Here is a 24,746-nt window from a genome sequence, read left to right on the forward strand (position 1 = left end):
CAGTCCATGCAGGGCTATTTGCTGGCCAACTGCTAATACCCACAGCCTGACAGCAGGCTTTGGCTTGTGGTAGTGACACTTTCCTACTGGAGCAGTCAATAATCTGCACAGCCATGTTCTTTGCTGGGCACTTCCCTAACTCAGTCCCAGACCCGTGCTACCTAGTCCTGAGTCACTTTTGGTGAGGAACTTTTTCCCAGAGCACTCCTGTACCTCACCACTCTTTGCAGCCCATTTGCTAGTCAGCTACTGTCCATATGTCTATACCTGCTCTGCAGAGGAAGTTGGTAACCTTCTTGCCCTGAAGGCAGACCCTAAAGGCATTAAAAGAAATGAGTAAAAAAATCAAAAGGATGATCGATAGCTTCTATATATAAAGAGAGCAGGTTTTCAACACCAAGGAGACTAATAGCAGACAGTCTCCAGACAAAATCCCAAAGGGGGATGTAACCTGGCTCCCATCACACAAATCTCTCCTGGAAGAGACTATTAAAAATCTTAAAAGAGAGCTAGAAGAAAAATGGAGAAAGGAAATAGAAGCTATGCAAGAGAGTAACAGCTTCCTGAAATGTGAATTGGAAAAGGTAAAGAACTCCCAGAGAAGTATGATTTGTGAATTGGAAATGATATAGAACTCCCAAGAAAGTAGGATGTGTGGATTGGAAAAGATAAAGAACTCCCAAGAAAGTAGGAGTTGTGAATTGGAAAAAGAAAATAACTCACTAAAAAAATTTTTTTGTGAAATGGAAAAACATTCCATAGAGCAAAACAACTCATTTAAAAACTCATTTGGACATATACAAAAAGAAGTAAAAAAGTTAATGAAGAAAATAACTCATTAAAAATCAGAACTGAACAAATAGAAATGAATGATTCATTGAGACATCAAGAATCAATCAAGAAAAAAACAAAAAAAAATGAAAAATTAGGAAAAAAAAAATATCTTCCTGGAAAAAAACAACAGACCTGGAAAACACATCTAGGAGAGAGAATGTGAGGATTATTGGACTTCCCAAAAATTATGATTAAAAAAAAGAGCCTAGATACTATTTTGCAGGAAATCTTCAAAGAGAGCTGCCCAGATGTAATAGAATCAGAAGGTAAAATAGATATTGGAAGAATTCATCAAACATCTTCTGAAAAAGAAAATAAAAACTCCAAGGAATATTGTGGCCAAATTACATAACTATCAGACTAAGGAAAAAATATTACAAGTATCCAGGAAAAAAGTATTCTAATACTGAGGTGCCACAATGAAGATCATTCGAGATCTGGCTGCCTCCATATTAAAGAATTGAAGGGCCTGGAATATGATATTCCAAAAGGCAAAATAACTTGGAATGCAGCTAAGAATAAACTACCCAGCTAAACTGAACATTTTCTTCCATGGAAGAAGATGGACCTTTAATGAAACAGATGAATTCCATTTGTGTCTAAGGAAAAAAACATATCTAAACAAAAAATTTGATCTCCAACCATAAAACTCAAGAGAAACAGAAAAAAAGGTAAAAAGAACTCTTGAGAACTGCATTTCTGTTGTGAATATACATAAAGAGTACATATATAATTTGATTTTACTGATATAACATAAAAAGAGAAGTAGAAATGGAAAGGGGATAGTGTCAGAAAAAAGGAATAGGGGAGACAAAAAGCAGGAAACTACATCTCAGAATGAGGAGAAGGAAACCTATCATATCTGAGGGAATTTAGAGAGGGGGAGAAACATTGTGTGAATATTACTCTCATCAGAGTTGGTTCAAAGAGAAAATAATTGGCATATTTGTTTTACAAAGAATCTACTCTCACCTCATTAAAAAGTGGGAGAGGAAAAGGGAAAAGAAAAAGAGTAATAAGGGAAGGGTACAAAAAAAGGGTAAGGGATTCAGAGGGAAGAGGGAGGGATCCTAAAGAGGTAGAGCTGTGTGACACAAATGGGTCCCATAAGTTTAATATTGGGAAAGGGGTGAGAGGGGGCAAGAAAAAGAAAAGCATAACTTGGGGATAATAAGATGGCAGGAAATAAAGAATTAGTATTTTTAACTATAAATGGGAATGAGATAAACTCTCCCATAAAGGAGAGATGGATAGCAGACTGGATTAAAACTCAACCCTAGCATATGTTGTTTACAAGAAACACATTTAAAGCAGGAAGAAACATACATAGTAAAGGTAAAAGGCTGGAGTAGAATCTATTATACTTCAGGTGAAGTTAAAAAAAAGCAGAGGTAGCCATCCTTATCTCAGATCATGCCAAAGAAAAAGTTGATCTAAATAAGAGAGATAAGGAAGGAAACTATATCTTGCTAAATATAGATAATGAAGCAATATCAGTACTAAACATGTATGCACCAAGTGGTATAGCATCTAACTTACTAAAGGAGAAATTAAGAGAGTTGCAAGAAGAAATAGATAGCAAAACTATAGTAGTGGGAGATCTCAACCTTGCACTCTCAGAATTAGATAAATCAAACCACAAAACAAATAAGAAAGAAATTAAAGAGGTAAATAGAATATTAGAAAAACTAGGTATGAGAGATCTTTGGAAAAAACTGGTGACAGAAAAAAGTATGCTTTCTTCTCAACAGTTCATGGGACCTATACAAAAATTGACCATATATTGGGACATAAAGACCTCAAAATTAAATGCAGAAAGGCAGAAAGAGTAAATATTTTCTTTTCAGATCACAATGCAATAAAAAAAAAACTACATTCAACAAAAAGTTAGGAGGAAATAGACCAAAAAGCAATTGGAAAATAAATAATCTTATCTTAAAGAATGATTGAGTGAAACAAAATTACAGACACTATTAATATAGTGACAATGATGAGATATCATACCAAAATGTGTGGGATGCAGCCAAAGCAGTAATAGGGGAAAATTTTATATTTTAGAGGCTTATTTGAATAAAATAAAGAGAAGATCAATGAATTGGGCTTACAACTTAAAAAGCTAAAAAAGACCAAATTAAAACCCCCCAATCAAATACTAAACTTGAAATTCTAAAATTAAAAGGAGAAATTAATAATATTGTAAGTAAAAAAAAAAACTATTGAATTAATAAATAAAACTAATAGTTGGTTTTAAGAAAAAAACAATAAAATAGATAAATCTTCAGTAAATCTGATCAGAAAAAGGAAAGAGGAAAATCAAATTGTTAGTCTTAAAAATGAAAGGGGAGAACTTTCCACCAATGAAGAGGAAATCAGAGCAATAATAAGAAGTTACTTTGCTCAAATTTATGCCAATATATTTGACAACCTAAGTGAAAGGGATGACTACCTCCAAAAATACAGGCTTCCCAGATTAACAGAGGAGTAAGTAAATTGCTTAAATAGTCCCATATCAGAAAAAGAAATGGAACAAGCTATTAACCAACTCCCTAAGAAAAAATCCCCAGAACCAGATGGATTTACATGTGAATTCTTCCAAACATTCAAAGAACAATTAACCCCAATGCTACATAAACTATTTGAAAAAATAGGGATTGAAGGAGTCCTACCAAATTCCTTTTATGACACAGACATGGTATTGATACCTAAACCAGGTAGGTTGAAAATGGAGAAAGAAAACTATAGACCAATCTCCCTAATGAATTTTGATGCAAAAATCTTAAATTAGCAAAAAAAAAAAAAAAAAAAAAAAAAAAAAAAAAAAAAAAAAAAAAAACCTACAGAAAATCATCCCCAGGATAATACACTATGATCAAGTAGGATTTATACCAGGAATGCAGGGCTGGTTCAATATTAGGAAAACTATCAGTATAATTGGCCATATTAATAACCAAATTTAAAAATATATATGATTATCTCAATAGATGCAGAAAAATCATTTGATAAAATCCAACATCCATTCCTATTAAAAACACTTGAGAGTATAGGAATAAATGGACTTTTCCTTAAAATAATCAGTAGCATCTATTTAAAACCATCAATAAGCATCATATGTAATGGGGATAAACTGCAACCATTCCCAGTAAGATCAGGAGTGAAACAAGGTTTCCCACTCTCACCATTACTATTCAATATTGCATTAGATATGCGAGCTTTGGCAATTAGAGTTGAGAAATAGATTAAAGGAATTAGAGTAGTTAATGAGAAAACCAAATTATCACTCTTTGCTGATGATATGTATACTTAGACAACCCTAGAGATTCTACTAAAAAGCTATTAGAAATAATCCACACCTTTAGCAAAGTTGTAAGATATAAAATAAACCCATATAAGTCATCAGCATTCTTATATCTAACAAAATCCAACAGTTAGAGTTAACAAAGAGAAATTCCCTTTAAAGTAACTACTAATAGTATAAAATATTTAGGAATCTATCTACCAAGGGAAAATCAGAAACTATACGAGCAAAGCTACAAAACACTTTTCAAACAAATAAAGTCAGATCTAACCAATTGGAAAAAATATTAAATGCTCTTGGATAGGGCCAGCAAATATAATAAAAATGACAATACTAGTTAAACTAATCTATTTATTTAGCACTATACCAATCAGACTCCCAAAAAACTATTTTAATGACCTAGAAAAAATAACAACAAAGTTCATATGGAAAAACAAAAGGTCAAGAATTTCAAGGGAACTAATGAAAAAAAAAATCAAATGAAGATGGCCTAGCTGTACCAGATCTAAAATTATATTATAAAGCAGTGGTTACCAAAACCATTTGGTATTGGCTAAGAAATAGACTAGTTGATCAATGGACTAGGTTAGGTTCAAAGGACAAAAGAGTAAATAACTTTAATAATCTAATGTTTGATAAACCCAAAGACCCCAGCTTTTGGGATAAGAACTCATTATTTGACAAAAATTTCTAGGAAAATTGGAAATTAGTATGGCAGAAACTAGGCATCTCATATCTGTGGAAGAGGAAGGAATTTATCACCAAAGAAGAATTAGAGATCATTATTGATCACAAAATAGAAAATTTTGATTGTATCAAATTGAAAAGTTTTTATACAAACAAAACTACTGCAGATAAGATTAAAAGGGAAACAATAAACTGGGAAAATGTTTTTGGTTTTTTTTTTACAGTCAAAGGTTCTGATAAAGCCTCATTTCCAAGATATATAGAGAATTGACTCTAATTTATAAGAAATCAAGCCATTCTCCAATTGATAAATGGTCAAAGGAATGAACAGACAATTCTCAGATGAAGAAATAGAAACTATTTCTAGCCATATGAAAAGATGCTTCAAGTTTTTATTAATCAGACAAATATAAATTAAGACAACTTTGAGATAGCACTACATACCTGTCAGATTGGCTAGAATGACAGGGAAAGATAATGCAGAATGTTGGAGGGGATTTGGGAAAACTGGGACACTGATACATTGTTGGTGGAATTGTGAATACATCCAGCCATTCTGGAGAGTGATTTGAAACTATGCTCAGAAAGTTATCCAGTGGTGCATACCCTTTGATCCAGCAGTGTTACTACTGGGCTTATATCCCAAAGAGATTTTAGAGAAGGGAAAGAGACCTGTATGTGCAAGAATGTTTGTGGCAGCCCTTTTTGTAGTGGCCAGAAACTGAAAACTGAGTGGATGCCCATCAATTGGAGAATGGCTGAATAGATTGTGGTATATGAATATTATGGAAATTATTATTCTGTAAGAAATGATCAGCGGTATGGTTTCAGAAAGACCTGGAAAGACTTACATGAACTGATGCTGAATTAAATGAAGCAGACCAGGAGATGTTTATATACTTCAACCACAATACTATACGATGATCAATTCTGATGGATATGGACATCAATAAAGCAGTAATGAATTGAACCAGCTACACCCAACGAAAGAACTTTGAGAGATGATTATGAACCACAATATAGAATTCACAATCCCTCTATTTTTGTCTGCCTGCATTTTTGATTTCCTTCACAGGCTAATTTGACAATATTTCAAAGTTCGATTCTTTTTATACAGCAAAATAACTGTTCTGACATGTATACATATATTGTATTTAATTTATACTTTAATATATTTGACATGTATTGGTCAACCTGCCATCTGGGGGAAGGGATTGGGTGGAGGGGAAAAGTTGGAACAAAAGGTTTTGCAATTGTCAATGCTGAAAAAAATTATCCATGCATATATCTTGTAAATAAAAAGTATAATAAAATAAAAATAAATAAAAAATTTAAAAATCTGATTTTTTTTGTACATCAAAATAACTGTTTGGACATGTATACATATATTGTATTTAACTTATACTTTTAACATATTTAACATGTATTGTCAACCTGCCATTTGTGAGAAGGAGTGGGGGGGGGGAATAAAGGGAACCCTTGAAAGAAAAATAATTGTCAATGCTGAAAAATTACCCATGCAAATATCTTGTAAATAAAAAACTTAAATAAAAAGCTATAATATATATATGTACATACACACATATTATATAAATATATATATATATTTCTTATCTTATATTTTAGTTCAATAAGTATTCATTAGGCATACACAATTTGCCAGAAATTGTACTTTGTGCAGTGCTGCAAAAGTAAAAATGGGATTGTCCCTTACTTTAATGAATTTACAATTTATTAGGAGAAAAATATGTGCATATATAAATATACCCAAATATATATCCAAAGTAATTTAAGGATGGAAGGCATTAAAAATTAAAAAGGAAATCACAAAAAGTTTCATGTAGAATTCAATGATTTAGGGCTTGAAGGAAAAAAAGAGAATCCAAAAAGGAGTTGAGGAGGAAGTATATTCCAAGATTGGACAGCCATTATAAAGAAACAGAGATTGTAAATACAGTGTGAGAGAAATAGCAAGAATGACAATTTGGCTGCACATAATAAGTTTGGACTCATTGTTTACGCACTCCTTCCTTTTATTGGGGGAAAAATATTGAAGTCTCAAAACTTAAGATGATGAAATGAGACGTAACATAAGTACAATGTATTTCATGACTAGATTCTTAAAATTCAGGAAATTTAAGAATTACAAGGAGACAAAGTAATAACAGAATGTGTTATACATAGTTAAAGATGAACAACAAAAAACTGAGAACAATTTAATATTAGAGAACTGTGGAAGGACTGACTCTCTGATGGTGGAGTGATACCCCTTTTTCTCATGCATTCCTCAAATCAGTCATATTCAAATAGTTTAATCACTTATGTTATTTTTCAGGATTAAACTAAAAATTAACATGGGCCTACCTGAAGGAAGTTTTAGTTGATGTGACACTCTTCCTGACCCATGTCCTTTCTCTAACCCTTCCACTCCTTTCCACATTGTATTCCAGGGATGATCTTCTATTACTCAATGAAACAAAAAATGGAAGCAGATATCATCAGTGATATAACCACTGGTTCGAGGATAATTAGGCAAAGCCCTAGTTACAAGCTATACAGAAATTTTGTAGAGACATTGATTTTCCTTTGGTTGTCTCCCATATTTCAATATCTTCAAAACTGCCAATGAAAATCAGTATTTGTGTTTAAATATTTTATTCATACATTCATTCATGCTTCTCTGTGAATTTAAACAAGAATAATTATTGTAATCTATTAAATAATAATATTCTGACCTTTATAGAATAGTGTTACTATATTATCATATTTCATTTTCCTGGAATATTATTAGTTCATTTTACAGATGAAGAAACTGAGACTGAGAAGTTGACATGCTCATGGGCTTATAGCTAGCTTAATGGGATAGAGATAAAATTCAAACCCAGATGTTTTTAATTCTTAAGTCTCTTGTTTTTTTCCACTGCCATTTGCCCTAAACGAGTTTGTAATTTTGTTAAGGCAGATACAATTGTGCTTCTACAGTTATTTTCCTTGCTGTCCCCAGATTACCACTGGCAATTTTTGATAGTTGTATGAAACAGTTGTACTTCTAAATGTATCATTGACCCAAAATGACCTATAGTTTTTCAAAATCAATACAACTTCAGTCTACTCAACTGCAGTGAAATGGCATCAGCTGAGATAAATTCCAGCAGGACTCACAACCCTGGAGTCTGCATTTTATTTGAAAACTATTGTGCCACTGTTACAATGGGAAGTGAGGCTGCAGCTGGCTGTGTGCAGGCTTTGAATTTTATTACTATGTCTTGAGGGATGTGTGGAATTAAGTGAAATCCTGCAAACACACAGACATACTTCTATTACATTCTTTATGCATTTCTATTAAAATTATTCTGCTCTTGGGGCAGCTAGGTGATGCAGTGGATAGAGCACCAGCCCTGAGTTCAAATTAGGGCTCAGAAACTTAATATTTCCTGTGTGACCCTGGGCAAGTCACTTAATCCCAATTATCTCAAAAAAAAATTCTTCTGCTGTTGTTTAACAGATGATTTTCCAGGAGCCAGAAGTAGGAGTTTATATAAAGAAGTGCCATGAATAAAGGAATAAGGGAAACAAATTTACTGCTAAGCACTTCTACAGGCCTGCCGGTGCTTATCATTAAAAAAAAAAAAAAAAAAAAAGCTTCTTTTTAAATAAATATTTCCCCCTAAGACTAGGTTTGAGACTCCAAGTAAAATTTCATCATTTGTATTTTTGTTACTAAAAAGATACTAAAAAGAGTACCAGATAGATCTCAGCATTTTGAAATCTGGATAAAGCAAAGAGCTATATATGTTGAGCCCCAAGAGTGCAGTCAAAGGATGTTGTTTGTCTTTGCTTTTGTCTATGCTGACATGTATTGATTTTTTTTTTAATCAAGAAAGTCAGGTGTCTGTGAAGTAAAGGAGACACACACACATACATACAGAGAGAGAGAGAGAGAAGAGAGAGAGAGAGAGAGAGAGAGAGAGAGAGAGAGAGAGAGAGAGAGAGAGAGAGAGAGAGAGAGAGAGAGAGAGAGAGAGAGAGAGAGAGAGATTTAGACAAAATGTAAACTTTAGAGGTGACACTCGGATATGAGTGACTCAAATAAGTCAATGGGAGGAGTAGACAGCGCTCTGCCTATGAAGACAATTAAATTAGTGACCCCATCTCACAGTGCAGATTACCTGATGCCTTAATACCCATTTCCAAGATATTTGGAGGAATCTTGATTAACCCTAATAATTTTCCTCAAAAGACAATTTTTAAAATAAGAAATTTACCTAATATTCCATGCAGTTTTGTAATAGAATTATGTGAAAATTTGTGATTTAACAATTCTTGTCTATAAATTCTAGATAGGAAGTAATGTCAGACCAATTTCTTTTGTTTGTATATGAATTAGTACATGAATAAGTATACTTTAAAACCAACAGGGATAATCCTGCAGGCATACCCACAATAATATCATGGCTTGTCTCTCTATCTATCCCACCATCATAACCCCTTCCCTGATTCTTTACCTGGGAAAATAATAATCTCATGGTTCATTTTAGGTTTTGTCTAGTAATATTCTATTCTATTCTAATTCTGCAAAAACACAATGTATCTAATGTAATCTAATGAAAGCAAAGAATTCACAACAGCAATAAACCTAGAAAAGGTTATTGTGCCAATGCTTCATTTTACAAACCTCTATCTTTGAAAATTCCCAGAAGTCTAAATATGTCAAGCTGCTTGATATGTTCTACTGATAATTAAATACACATATCTAAAGAAACTGAGACTGAGGAGTTGACATACTCATGGGCATATAGCTAGCTTAATGGGATAGATATATCCATATCCTTCACCATCTAACTTACCTGTTCCCATCATTTAATTTTATAGCTAATAGTTTGCTTCTGGTGTTTCTGGTCATTTTGCTATTTTAGATTAGTACTAGATATCATAACTCTGTGGAAAGATTTTACTTTTTCTTCTTCTCTTTTTTTCTTTTCTGAGCATTCCTCATTTGGAACTTTAGAATCATGTTTCTTTAGTTCACAAAACACTGGGGAATAAAATAAAATAAAATTAAATTAAATTCTTCCCAATGACTTCTGGTTGAGTGTAGCATGTGACCCACACATCCATCTTTCCTCTTCAATCTTTCTGCATCCTCAAAAAGGCAGGGAAATGAAGACCCTAGCTACATTTTCAGACCTAATACATTCTTGCCCTATTCAATAAATTTATGTGCCTTGCAAATCGTACTGTTTCAGAGGCTTAATTATATCACATTACTTATAGTATAATTAAATACAAATTAATCACAGTATATAAGTCACATAGAAAGAGACATAGCATGGTCTTACATAGTTGTTTCATAGAGAAGACTAAATACTAAAGTCACATGTTACAAAGTAATCTCCTGTTATATTACTATGTACTAGTTTATATTTGAACTATGGAAAAGGTTTTTACCTTATATAAACTTTTTTTTTTAATCTGAGTGCCATTTTACTCAAAAGGTAGGCTACAACTCTGTATCAGGAGTTACCACTGTCTATCTCTCCTATTTTTCTGCCCATATTTCTCTCACTATGTCCAATGATCCCACATTCTCAGAGTTACTATTACCCTATGTTATCTAGACAGGATAGTGCTATATAAATGACCCTCACAATTCTTCTTTATAGGAGTGTTTTGTTCTCTTTGCTTTCTTGGGGCTTCCAAAGATGGATTTTCATGCAAAAAAAAAAGGAATTTCTTCTGTATTTGTTACCTTTCCTACCCACCCTTTTTACCCTGTTTTGGGCAGATGTTCCAAGGCAGTTTTATTAGGTTTTTTTTTTTTTAAATTTTTTTTTTTATTTTAGTGTAATCTTACTCCATCAGTGCAAATCAATACAACAAGTGATTCAGAATATCTAATCTGTCTCTTACTACCTTTGTAAACCACTTCAATTCTGAAAACCTCAATTTTTTTTCATCTAGAAAATGGAAGGAAGGAACGTTGAACTCAAAGATATCTACAGTCTCTTCTAGCTCTAAACTAATGATTCTACAGTCTTTTGAATTAGTGGATAGACCTTCTAAGGGCCCAATTACTCAAATGTCCCTAAATTATGTCTTTATTTCCAAGAAAATACAACAAATTCCAAGCTATTGTTGGTTATGATACATTACCTTTGTCAGACCCTGATTTTTCTCAGGAGCTATATTTACTAATGGATTTTCTTTAGATTGATTATACAATAGTCCTTTATCACATGTTTTTCAAGGCAATATATATGTCTCCTATATTTTGGCTCTGCCTTGAATTAGTTAGCAAGTACAGTCTATATTTGTTTATTTGCTTTTTATTTTACTGTTTATTTATTTTTAATACATATTGTTTTATGAATCATGTTAGGAGAGAAAAATCAGAACAAAAAGAAAAAACCATGGGAAAAAATTAAAAAGCAGAAAAAAAAGTGAACATAGCATACATTGTTTTACATTTAATCTTCCTAGATCTTTTTCTGGATGCAGATGGCATTTTTCTGCCCAAAGTCTATTGGGATTGCTTTGGATCACTGAACCATTGAGAAGAACCAAACCTTTTATAGTTGATAATTGCACATTCTTGCTGTTACTGTGTACAATGTATTCCTGGTTCTGCTTGTTTCACTCAGCATCAGTTCATATAAATCTTTCCAGGCCTTTCTATAATCAGCTTGTTCATCATTTTTTTATAGAACGATAATATTCCATTACCTTCATGTGCCTCAGCTTGTTCAGCCATTCCCCAATTTACAGGAATCCACTCCTTTACCAGTTTTTTTTTTTTTATTACCATAAAAAGAGGTGCTACAAACATTTTTATACATGTGGGACCTTTTCCCTCCTTTATGATTTCCTTGGGATACATGCCCAGTAATGGCACTTCTGGGTCAAAAGGGATGCACAGCTTTGTAGCCTTATTTTTGACATATTGTTTTCATATATTATTGACATATATTTTTGTCAAATAGGGAGTTCTTATTCCAGAAATAGAATTTTGGGGATTTATCAAATACTAGTTTGCTATATGTAGATTATGTCATATGTATCTAATTTATTCCACTGATCTACCACTCTATTTCTTAACCAGTACCAAATGGTTTTGATTACTGCTGCTTTATAATATAATTTTAGACATCCTTTGTATTTTTTCATTAATTTCCTTGATATTCTTAACATTTTCTTCTTCTAGATGAATTATGTTATTATTTTTCTGGTTCTATGAAATAGTTTTGACAGTTTGATTGATATGGCACTGAACAAGTAGACCAATTTGTGCAAAATTGTCATTTTTTTTTATATTAGCTCAGCCTACCCATGAACAACTAATGTATTTCAAATTGTTTAGATTTGAATTTATTTGTGTGCGAAGTGTTTTTAATTGTATTCATAGAACCCCCCAAGTATTTTATTTTGTCCACAGTATTTTAAAATAGAATTCCTCTTTCTATCCCTTGCTGATGGGCTTTGTTAGTAATATATAGAAATGCTTATGATTTGTGTATAATTTATGTTTAAAAGTTATTTGCCACGATCTGGTGGTAATTATAGAGATGCTTAAAATCTTTTTGTTTGTTTGTTTGTTTGCTTAATAATGAAAAAAATTGTCCAGATTTCCTATTTGGTTCTAGTTTATACATTTTTTAAAGCATGATGTATTTTCCCCTCCTTTTTACTCTTTTCAATTAAATTTCAATTCAAAGTTCTCTAACACACAGTTTTTCATTAATTTTGGAATCTCACTTTGCCAGCTATTTTGATCCTAGTTTTTTAACTGGAGAAAGTAAAAAAAGGCTAATTAAATTCCTTTCAGTAATTAAGTGACAAAAGTATTCTCTTGAGGATTAGAATTCAGAACTATTCTGATATGCCATTGATTTAATTCCTTCCTCACCCCACTAATCCTACAACATGTAATCATATGTTCTTTTAATTTTATTTTCAAGACCTCTTGTTTTACCCTTTTTATTTTTTCACATTTCATTTCTGTACTATTATCTTAGACATGATGAGTTATAATTGCTGCTTTTGTTGGCAATATTTTATATTTCTGCTTTCCTTTTCAGAAGTAAAATACTAGCTACAGATACATTTACTCAGCATGCCATATAAAAGCCCAGGAAATTTAGATTATTTGCCCAAACATACAGCAAAATGGGAAATCTAGATGTAGAATTTAAAGTCTCTACTACCAATGTTTTTTTCACTCCAAAAATGACCTTTCCTTAATTTACTACATTTTTCAATATCAAAAATAAAATATGAATAAAGTGAGGCAGACAAAGTTAAGGGATTTGTCTAAGGTCACACAGCTACTAAGTGTCTGAGGCTACATTTTATCTCAGGTCTTTGGACCTTTGAATTTTAATCAGAAGTAGAGTACAAAAGTAGTGGTCTAGGCAAAATAAATATGTGTATTTATTAGTTAATTAAATATGTATACATTACCATCGGCTCATTTGTATGGCAAAATTTAGCAAAATATATTCCTAATATTTTATTAATAAAATGTTCTATTTATTTCTTCTTGGACAGTACACATGGAAAAGTGATGCAATCTGAAAATAAAGCCTGTTAGAACCACCAAGAAATATGAAAAGGTTTCTTATATGTATTCAAACTAGTTCCAAATAATGAAATCTATCCAGTTTATAATGTTATCAAACCAAAGTCATAACATTTTTTTCATTTACTTCCATTGGAGAACTTCATTTCAACTAACATTTATGATAGTAGTATATTTTTTAAAATATAAAATTTACTTAGTAATATAAATAAATGTTACATTTTATTTTTACTGGATTTTATGATTTTGCCTTTATTGAAGTGTTTGTAATATATTGCCTTTTTTAATATCTAGCTCAGGTTGTTCATTAAACTTTTAAATTGTTTATTGATTTATGGGCCTATCATATCCAAATATAAATTAATGAATATTATCTTTGGGCTGTTTAATTTTTTGGGATGTTTAAATTTAATTTAAAATAAAAATGTGAATTTCCAGTTAATATTTTGTTGATTTCAACAGCAACCCAATTCTGTGACAGCCAATTTAATGGAATAGCATTTAATTCTCCTGCTGATATCTCATTTTAGAATATGAAGAGGCACTTTTTTCTCTGCATAGAATTATCGCTATTTAGACTTGTTATTACTTATAATGGTTTGGACTTGTTGGAGAAAATAAAGGATGACTAATTGTCTTCTCAATTCTTTCTTTTAGCAGTCCACTGGTGTTACCAATTGCTAAACAAGACAGTTTATTAGAAAAAGACACCATGTTCAAAGATGCCACAAAAGGCATAAGTAAGCAGCCGTCTCAAGACAACACCCCTGAAAGCATTACAGCAAATGTACCAGCCAAGCTTGAACAGGTATTGTGTTTGTTTTTCTAATACCAGGAATGATGTCTTGTCAAAGATTTTTAACTCTGTAGAGGGAGCTCCGTAGAGATGGGACAAATAGGGAAACATACACACACACACACATCAGACAGAGACAGAGAGGCAGAGAGAAAGAGATGGAGAAAGAAAGAAAGAAAGAAAGAAAGAAAGAAAGAAAGAAAGAAAGAAAGAAAGAAAGAAAGAAAGAAAGAAAGAAAGAAAGAAAGAAAGAAAGGAAGGAAGGAAGGAAGGAAGGAAGGAAGGAAGGAAGGAAGGAAGGAAGGAAGGAAGGAAGGAAGGAAGGAAGGAAGGAAGGAAGAAAGAAAGAAAGAAAGAAAGAAAGAAAGAAAGAAAGAAAGAAAGAAAGAAAGAAAGAAAGAAAGAAAGAAAGAAAGAAAGAAAGAAAGAAAGAAAGAAAGAAAGAAAGAAAGAAAAAGAAAAATCTAAGACTTAGTTTAGACTCTGGATCAACAACCTTGGTGTTTCTCCCAAATTTGAAAAGGCAGAGGAAAAATTTATTGGGAGGGCCCACACTGTATTATTGCTACATTTAATTATAGATTATGTTTATCCACATGGGGAACTGAAGTATGGACATATGAATCAATAATGCCCTAAGTCTCAGAAGTCTCAGAGTCAAGCTGTGAATTTTCAGGTGGAAGCATATTCACCTTGATACCTCAATGGGCTAGTTCTTTAGCACTAAAGGACTTATTTCATTCTTCCTCAAAACAAATACATTCTCCTTTCTATCTGCTCTTAGTTTATTTTGATTGTGTGCAGGCCTACACATGATTTAAAAATATATTTATTATATATCAAACATAATTCAGTATTTAACAAAGATGTTTCATTTAATAAAGGAAAAGCAGTATGGGATAGTGTAAAGATCCCCTTTTTCCTAGCATGTATCACAGTGATAATTTTCTATCTTCAGTGAAAGAGAAGGCCCATTTTCAGAGAACTGATATAGGATATTGGGGCTAATTATCTCTGAAATGTTCCCAAGACAGGAAAGACTAATCCATCAATATGAACTTCAATTATGTAGAATTTAATGTGATGCAATATGTGAAAGTGATATCAAAAGCATAAATGGTATCTACAAACATAAAGTGACAGTGCTGTTTTCTAATTATTTTAGTACTATTGCTTAATTAATTTTAGATTAACTAATTTTAACAGCTTGGATATTCCTTCTCCATATCAAAATTTAACCTTCCTAAACATTTTTGACATACACACAGATTTAATGCATATTATTTTCACAATATACTAAGGTTTAACTTTTATAAAATTTTCTTAAAAGGGACAAAATGTTTTTGTTATCAATATGTAAAGATCTTTTGAAATCTATGCATATTTAATCTACATAAATAAATGTCCCTTATGGATTTATCATAAAAATGCCATATGTAAATTTTCAAAAGCAATTTGTAAGAAATATGTGATATTAACAAAAATATATATGCATATGAATAATAAGAAAACATAATTTGTTACAGAGATGTCCTGTTAAATTATTAACAAACAGTTCTGAAAACTTAAGGCATACTTTTAAGTGTAATTTCCATTTTAAGTAGTTTTCCATTATGTTCTTCAGTTTAGAAATCACCAAAATAATAAATTGAGGCCTGATTTACAATGTCAGACAATTTTTGAGAGATAAATGCTCATGCCGAAAATTGAACAATTAATTTGAGCAATTTCTGGTTACAATTTACCAAATGAGTTTGTCAATCCTTCTCTTCTTTCCACATTTTCTACTTTCACAATCCCATCTGCTCCCATGTGTGCAATTATCACCTCTTCCCAGATGATTCCAGCATCTATATACCCTGTCTAGGACAATTAAGTAGTATAGTGGATTGATTGCTGGCTTTGCAATAAGTAAGTCGAGTTCAAATTTGATCTCAGACACTAGCTATGTGAACCTGGGCAAGTTGCTTAATCTGTTAAAATCAAGTTACTTCATCTGTAAAATGAACTGAAGAAGAAAATGGCAAAACACTCAAGTATGGTTGTCTAGAAAATACAAACAGGGTCATGAAAAGCTGGACATGATTGAAATGACTGAATCACCACTATTTCACTAGATCAATCATACTTCACAAAGCTCTCCTTACAAATCCACTTCTAACCTTTAGCTTTCTGGACTATTCCTAGGACTTAACATGTCATTTCCTGTTTCAAGGCAATTGCCTAGACGATTCCCTCTTCCTAAAATATAACATATCCTTTTTCAAGCTTTTTAGAACTTTCATAGTCTTTTAATGTTTGACTCCTCTTTTGTATACCATTCTATAACCTCATCCCTTTTCCTACCAATTCTTTCTTGCTCCAACTTAATTGTTCTGTGCCTCCTTTATTTTTCCTAGAAAATTTATGCCGATTCTCTCATTTACTCTAATGTCTTTTTATTTAATATTATATAGCAATTAACTGTGTAGATATTGTGTTCTCTTATTCATTTCCTCCCAAATAAAATATAACTTACTTAAACCAGAGTCTTAATTCTTTTCAGATATCATGTGATGAAAATTTTTTGCTTATTGAATTATTTGTGGTTCAATAGCTAGTAAATGAACAAACTAGGATTGAAAGTTGGACTTCTAGCTCTTAATCTAGTCTTATTTATACAATATCACACTAATACATTTTTAAAAGCAGTTTAATAGAAAAGTAGAAAAAAGAGGTACACTACTACACTATTTGACAGTAAATACTTAGATCTGTCTACCAAAAATTCATCTGTGTTTTAAGATTTTTTCTTTCTGACCAACAATTATAGAAACTCAGTTTTATCTGTTGTTTAATATCAACAAATCTACTAGGATTGAGGAAGATTATCACCAAGTTAGTTACAGAGTGATAGGGCAGGTAAGATAGATAGATGGATGGATAGATGAATAGATACATTTTATGCAAATGTATTTATATGAGACTATACATATAGAAACAAATATATTTAAAAGTAAAAACATATATACAAACACATATATATTCTCTTATTTGTATTGGTACATCTACATAACACATGATATTGTTAAAAAATATGATACAGATAATGAGCCAGTAATAGAAAAAGAGAAGAACAATCATACGGGAAGGGAGAGGGGGAAGAATCAACGAGGAAGAGGAAGCCAATAGTGCTCATTCTAGCAGATAACTCAAGACTAAGGAAAGCTGATGGTGGGGGGAAGAATTTGTCCATTATTATTTAAGAGTTACCTTGCCATTTTTCACTTCAACAATTACTAGTAGTTATTCAACAAATCTAATTGATTTGTCTTACCTTTTTTCTCTCTTCCTTCCTCTATTTCTAGCTTTCCTGAAGCTATATATGCAGTAGATAATAAACCTATCACTATAGCAATTCTAGAAGTTTGCTTCTGTCCCTACCAAGCAATATAAATTAGTTAACATTTATGAGCTGCATTTTCTTTCACTTATGATATGAATATGCTGGGAGAGACAATCTATCAATCAATCTAAAAGTAAAATTATTTGATCCTAAGATAGTCATATAATTTCATGTAATTTAGTACAAATAATTTCTTACTTTCCCTCTTAGCCATCCCAGGGAGGGCTAGAGTATCATGCCTGGAAGTTCTTGGAAATCATTGACCCAATTTCAACTTTCCAGTCACAATCCCCTAACTTTTTTATGGAAGTGGCAACCTTTTCCCTTCCAAAAACCTCCATCTCCATAACAATTTTCCCATAATTGCTTTTTTAAAAAGTCCATTGCAATATTGGAACTATTTTGTATGACATAGGAGACACTGGCACAGGACTACCCAGCATAACATGCCTTCATCAGAGAAGATGCTGTGCTCAATGAGCAAAACAGAATTGAATTAGCCCAATAGAACCATGAACTGTGCAGTTACAGAAGCCACTCCAAATGTTCATGTGAACTGTTTTTGTCTGATCTGTGACAGAACATTCTGAGTTCTCATTGGCCACAGTTGGACACATTATAACTTAGTCTTTTTGGTGATTCATTTTGGTCCTCTTCAAGAACAAAAGACAACAGTCACACACATGTACACATGTGCACACACACATACACACAGTACATTATCATCTTATCTAGGGCTTTGAGGATTATAAAGTGCTTTATAAATGTTGTCTCATTTTTATTTCACAATAAATCTGAGATATTTACTGGTGAGGAAACTGGGGCAGACCAAGCTTCATTAACTTGCCCAAAATCTTTCAGCTATTAACTGAGACCAGTTTTGAACTCAGGTATTCCTCATTCTAAGTCCAGAACTCTATTAATGAAAGAATGAAAGGAAAAGAAGTCAAAGATAATAAAAAAAAAATTTCCCCTACAAATTTTCCTTGACTGAAAGAGGACATCCTTGAAGGACTAACCTCCCTGACTGTTTTAATTACCAGCTGGGTGACCTCGGGCAACTTTTATCTTCATTTATCTTAGTTTCCTCAATTTTAAAACAGGAATAACAGCATCTTAGAGGGTTGTTGTGAGGATCAAATGAGATACTATTTTTAAATTGTTTAGGACATTGCCTAGCATATGGTAAGCACTATAATAATGCTTATTCCCTTCTCTTCCTCTGATGTGACTAAAATTAATTAATCAATTATCAATTAATCAAAATATTGATAATTAATAAATGTAATTAAGAACCCTGAAATGTAAACTAATCCTTTTTAGGCTTATTGTCAGTCAATTATCAGTCAGTCAAATAACATTTATAATGAATATTCATTATAATGGTATCTATTAAAATATTACCTGTTAAGTGCCACTCTAGCACTACTACTAATCTATTTTGGTTCCTAGGCCTAATCAGTGAAACTGTTTTGAGGTCCTCAGAAGTCTTCTGGCTATCATCTCACATGGATGCAGTTTGAGCACAACAGAGCACCAGAGAGTTTTGGCAGACAAGCTTAGACTTTATTCACGTGGTTTACACCTCACTCTATGACTTTCTGCACTATCTTGGTATCACTCCCCAGGGTCGAGCTCCAGGTGGAAAAGGTGAAAAAGAGATGGAAAAAGGGTCAAGCCCTCCTTCCTCTGAGATTATATAGGGTCTATGAGGTCACATGCACAAGGCAATCTCGATGATGGAAATTACATCCCGAACTTGAGGCAAGATCAAAGTAATTACGATTCACATGGTGGCTGGAGTTCCACCCATGAAGGAAGTCCCTATGTACTCATACCCAATCATATCTGGGGACCTCGAGATCATTAGCCTACTTACATCCCAATTGTGCCAGACCTCTCTAATTACCCTTAAAATTTTAAAGATTGATGTTAGGTCTAGGAAGTAATAGGCAAAAATTTTATGTATAATGATTTTCTTGTTACAGATGAGGCTTTTTGTTGTTTCTCAGGGATATTTTCAGGTTTGTATTTGTCATGTGGAACTTTAAAATGTTTTATTTAAGAAATATTAGTGAACTACCTGATTGTGTTTTTCTGAAGGATCCTACAGATGATAAATATTGCAACTTACAATGTATGTTGAAAATTTCCACCATTTAATTCCACAGTCAGCAATAATCAATTCGTTCAGAATTCTTAAATGTAAACTTACAACTTCTGATGGTTATGAGCTGGTCTTTAATTGCTAACATAAATCCTTCCATTTCTATAAAACAATTCCATATGAGTAAATCACTTCTGCAGCATATCTTTGCAACATAAAAGTTCATAGGGATCTCTCCATGTAAGGGACCTTTTGATTTTTCTTTTTGGCATCATCCACTTAAGAGTTCTTTTCAAAGAAAAATCTCTTTCAATTTCTTTCAATAATTCTTTTCAGGTAGACCTGAAAATTTTTTTCCTGAATAGCTTTATGCTTAATGTGTCTTTCTTACCGAAAACCAGGGTGCTTGCAGGTTAAATTTCCCTACTGACTCAAGCTCAAAGAATTAATTCCCTATTCTTCCTTAGTATATTATTATTATTAATTATGTTTATTATTATTTTTATGGTTATTGTCATCATCCCCACCATCATTCACATTTCCTTAATTATATTTTTGATGGACTTAACATAAAAATGGTTTTAATACAAATGGCTTCTCTGATGATTGATAGATGACTATTGATAGATAACTAGATAACAAAGTAAAATTGAAATAGATATTGCAAGCATATTGACTTAGAAATTATAAATTAACATAATTTGGTATATAGTATATTGTTATTTATTTTGTTAAACATTTCTCAATTTTAATCTTGCTCAGCTTGGGAGTTTTACAGGCAGAAAAAACTATGAGTTTGACAACTCTGATATAGACCATTTCATAGGTTATAAAATAACTACTTTTTGAAACTTCACTAAAAGAATTTCAAGACAATATAAATAGCGTGTACTTCATCCTGTTTCCACATTTCAAATTTAGGACACTTCATTACACTTCGTTTGAAAGTTTTATATATATTTGGTATAGTAACATCTCTTTTATAGGTCAATAATTTTCAGCAACAATCGTGTCTGTGATGATACCCTATTTTCCAAGAAAGTTTATGTATAAAATATGCAGAAATATTTGGGAGGTTATATTTTTAGCATGGGGACTGGTATTATGTGAGTTTATAAAATACAGTGAGTTTTGAAGGACATTTTTTGTGGTTATTACTATTTTTACCTTTCTCCTAATGTGACTGTGTATTTAGTTACATTTTCCTAGTAGGATTTTTTACTATAGATACTAATTCATTATGTATTTTGGTAGTTTACTTCAAATAATATTTCCTTGGTTGAGATTATCAGGTTAATTTCTTATTTTTGATAGGATAATTTAAATTATGATCTGTTGACTCAAAGTTTAATCCTTTCAAATCAAGTGCTATTTTTTATATTCTATTTCAAGAAAAAAGGAAAGAGAAACTGGGAATTTTTACACAAATTGATTAGCTTTTTAGTAATTATTTAGTTGATTGTTTTCAAAATAGACATTTCACACTAAAAAAGCAAAACATTTGGAACATAAGTAGATTCTCTATCCTGTGTTGAACTACCTTTAGTAGTATTCCATCCAGGTATATTAGAAGTAATCATGGACTATTTAATTTTCCATTAAGGTATGAAAAGCCATTATTCAGATTTATGTTCATATATTATTAACAGAGATCAGCAGAGTGCTTCACATGGTGTTTTTCAAATAGATCATGCATTCATACTCCATGTACTATGTAAATGAGGCTTTCTCAGAGAGAGTACAGGACTCTCCAGTAACTTAATTGAATGCATGCATTTTAATAAGAAAGTTATTAAGCATACTTCTAAAAATTATAGGTTTTAAAAAACTATAATTCTTCAAGTCTGTTATAAATGTATATACAGTTATCTCTTCAATAACTTTCTCCATTGTGACTTCAACATATTGTTGGGGGGATCAGCATAAGAAATTAAATAAAAAATTTTAAGGAGTTTTGAGGCAGCTGCAGATGAGACATGAAAGCTAGCAGATGACACTGTAAAAGTTTAGGAACTCATAAAAGCATAATATGTATGTATAGTATTTTTATAATGTATTTTATTTTTAATACCATAATAATCCAGAGTTCTTCTCTAGTATGAAGGGAAATATTATCATTAAATAATAAGTATTTAGTAATATTTAACCACTCAAATATTTGTGCATGAATATCTCTATCATCTACATATATATCTATATAAATAGATAGATGATATATTAATTAATGTCAGTTGATTTGAGGCAAATTATTATTATTTAGTGATGCATATTTAGTAATGTTAAGTTAGTTATATTAGTGTAATGTTCTTCTCTAAATTATAATTTTATCTGACAGCAGATTTCTTAGGGAGCTCCTGGAGGCAGCCTTAGTTTCAGTTCAGTTCAATAGTCTTTTCAAATTCAGCCACGAGTTAAAGTCCAAATCCTTTATTTTTTCCTTTTAAGTCTTGTCTCCTTCCTGGGGCTCAGTTAGCTTTCTTAGAAGCCTATATCTCCCCTTGGTTCCCTAGAGCTCTTGCCACTAGTCCTTTGCCTCTGCCAGCTTCTGCCTCTAGCTCTCTCTGAATCCAAAGCCTCTAGCCAGCACAAAAGTAGAAAATGGAACGAATCTAACTCCACCTCCAAGAGTGGGCTTGTGGGAGCGCCTCCTTATACATGCTCTCTTAAAGATGTGAATCTTGTGGAATTCTAGTAAGTACATTACTGAACTAGAGTTCTGTTAAGTACCATGCTAAATTAGATAATTATTATCTCTTTCAATTCCAGTGACTTAGCATTTTGTAAGAATTCTAATATTCTATAAATACATATACAGTGCTTCAGACTAAATACTAAATGATGAATATCAAAGAAAGCCTGCTAAGAGTATTGAGTATTACTAACATCTAAAATAAGTGCAAAACACTTATTCAATGTCATTATCACCTCTTCTACTTTTTATTTCTACTTCTCTCCATCCTAGTTATTCTATGTTCATCTCGACTGATGAATCTACTGATTCTTCCTTATTCATTCTTTTTTTTTTTTTTTGATTATCATTTCGTCACTTTTCTTATGTCTCATCTGCCATATGTATGCAGTCCCATCTTTTCATCTCTCTCTATTTTCTAATGTCCTTTGTCCCTCATTACCATAGATTAAGCATTAGAAAATTACTGATGTAATGGAAATCAAGCCTATGTTCTTTGTTTGTTTGTTTTTAAATTTCTGCTAAATGTCATTATCCACCTAAAGATATTTTCATGAACACATATTTTCATTAATTGTATTCTCTCATAAGCATGTATATTTAAAGATCAGAAAAAGGAAGGTGAACTTCTGAAAATCTGTTTTAATATAAATGATGTGATAGTTTTCATCCTAATCACTGTGAAATTTTGCTATGCATAAGGCCAAAGGGCCTATTACTTCATCTATTCATACAATGTTTTTAAGCACTCAATATGATAAGGGTAGTATGTCTTGACTTTTTAAAAATGTCATCCAAATACTTTCTCTAATGTAACAGCTATACCACTGATCAGAATTTCTAAGAATACCAATGAGATGTTTATGATAATTTTTTCAGACTTGGCAGAACAAATGTTGAACTGGTTTTTAGGGGTATTCATATATAAAATTTTCATGGGGATAGTTGGAGTAGTGCTTTCTGGAAGGATTTTGTTTTTTATTATCTTCTGTATAAATAGTTCCTTTGAAGGTAAAGAAAAATAGCTCAGAATTCCTTAGAAATTAGAACTGCATTTTAATTTTCCCCTTAAAGGACTCCTTTGAAAATTGAATATGCATTTTGGATTTCTCCTACATTATTCTTTAAGTGCCATACTATTTATTTCAAATGTCACCAAGGACCTGCAAATGTTTAATAGAAAATAAATTATATATATACATATATATATATATATATAAAATCATCACTAAATAGACTGTGTACATACATCCAACAACATGTTTTATGTTTGTGTCTTTTATCAGTGAAGAGGAAACCAATGACCCACTCTCAATGGAGAATGTAGTTTTACTTTTTTCCCCTCTTTTTTATTAATTTGTAGTATTTAAGCCATTTCCTTGGGTTCATGGCACACATTTGAAAAATAGCCTCTGAGATTTAGAGGGCAAGTCTTTGTGATCTTAGAAAAGAATAATAATACTCCTTCCTCCACAAAGGAAACAAACAGGATATTGGTCAAATCAATATTATTTTTATCTGCATTAAGAAATGTAAAGGTCCTGTCATCTCTAAGTTATAATCCTTCTCTTGTAGGAGATCTCTTTTCTGTAAAATCTTTTCCTCGGTGAGCAGGTTTCTTGGGAGGCTTCTGGAGCCTCCAGCCAGCCTCTTCTTCCTGAATCCTGGCTCTGAATCTCTTCAAGCTTCCCTGAAGTTCTCCCGGGAAGTCTTGTTCTTCTCCCAGCCTAGACTCTCCTTCCAGACCACCGTCTAAACTCAATTTCCCAGTCAGACTGCTCCTTGACCGACAGCCCTCCTCTTTTATCCTAGCAGAGATTGGGCTAGTGAGAACTCAACGGGTCTTGTGAGAAATATTTCAACCAATGAACTTGCTCCTTTTAAAGGTGCAAACTCCTATAAACATGTAAACTCCCCCCCAGAAGTCCAAAGGTGCAAACTCCTTTCAAAGGCCTGAAAACAAAGATGTGAATTCTGAGCTAGAGAATTGTTATCACCTTGTAATCCTTTTTTTTTTTTTTTTTTTCTCCTGAGGCTGGGGTTAAGTTACTTGCCCAGGGTCACACAGCTAGGAAGTGTTAAGTGTCTGAGACCAGATTTGAACTCGTTTCTTCCTGAATTCAAGTCTGATGCTCTATCCACTGCGCCACCTAGCTGCCCCTCACCTTGTAATCCTAACAAAGAAACATCCCACAAATATAATGGAATTTTCTTGAGCGTTAACATTAAGAAAAAACTTATTTAAAAAACTCATATGATTTTAAGCAAGGCACTGAGGCCTCACTTAGGCCATTTGACAGAGGTTCATTTAGTCATTCATTCATTCCCTCTTCCCTCTCTCACTTTTTGATATCTTAAGATTCACAGGCTAGATTTGT

The 24,746-nt window shown here is 32.2% G+C and overlaps 1 protein-coding gene across 9 annotated transcripts in view; it reads left to right on the plus strand.

Moving 5' to 3' along the window:
• The window catches only part of MYO16 (myosin XVI), an 899,069-nt gene that overhangs the window by 435,935 nt on the left and 438,388 nt on the right, over positions 1-24,746 (plus strand). For 8 of the 9 annotated variants that reach the window (XM_074299517.1, XM_074299521.1, XM_074299515.1 and 5 more), the window contains one exon: positions 14,049-14,199. In XM_074299517.1, coding sequence (XP_074155618.1) covers positions 14,049-14,199 — 151 coding nt within the window. The remainder of the gene's footprint in view (positions 1-14,048; positions 14,200-24,746) is intronic. The other variant, XM_074299522.1, reaches the window with a different exon arrangement.

The sequence above is a fragment of the Sminthopsis crassicaudata genome, chromosome 3 (assembly GCF_048593235.1).
Source record: "Sminthopsis crassicaudata isolate SCR6 chromosome 3, ASM4859323v1, whole genome shotgun sequence".
In the NCBI taxonomy this organism is placed as follows: domain Eukaryota; kingdom Metazoa; phylum Chordata; class Mammalia; order Dasyuromorphia; family Dasyuridae; genus Sminthopsis; species Sminthopsis crassicaudata.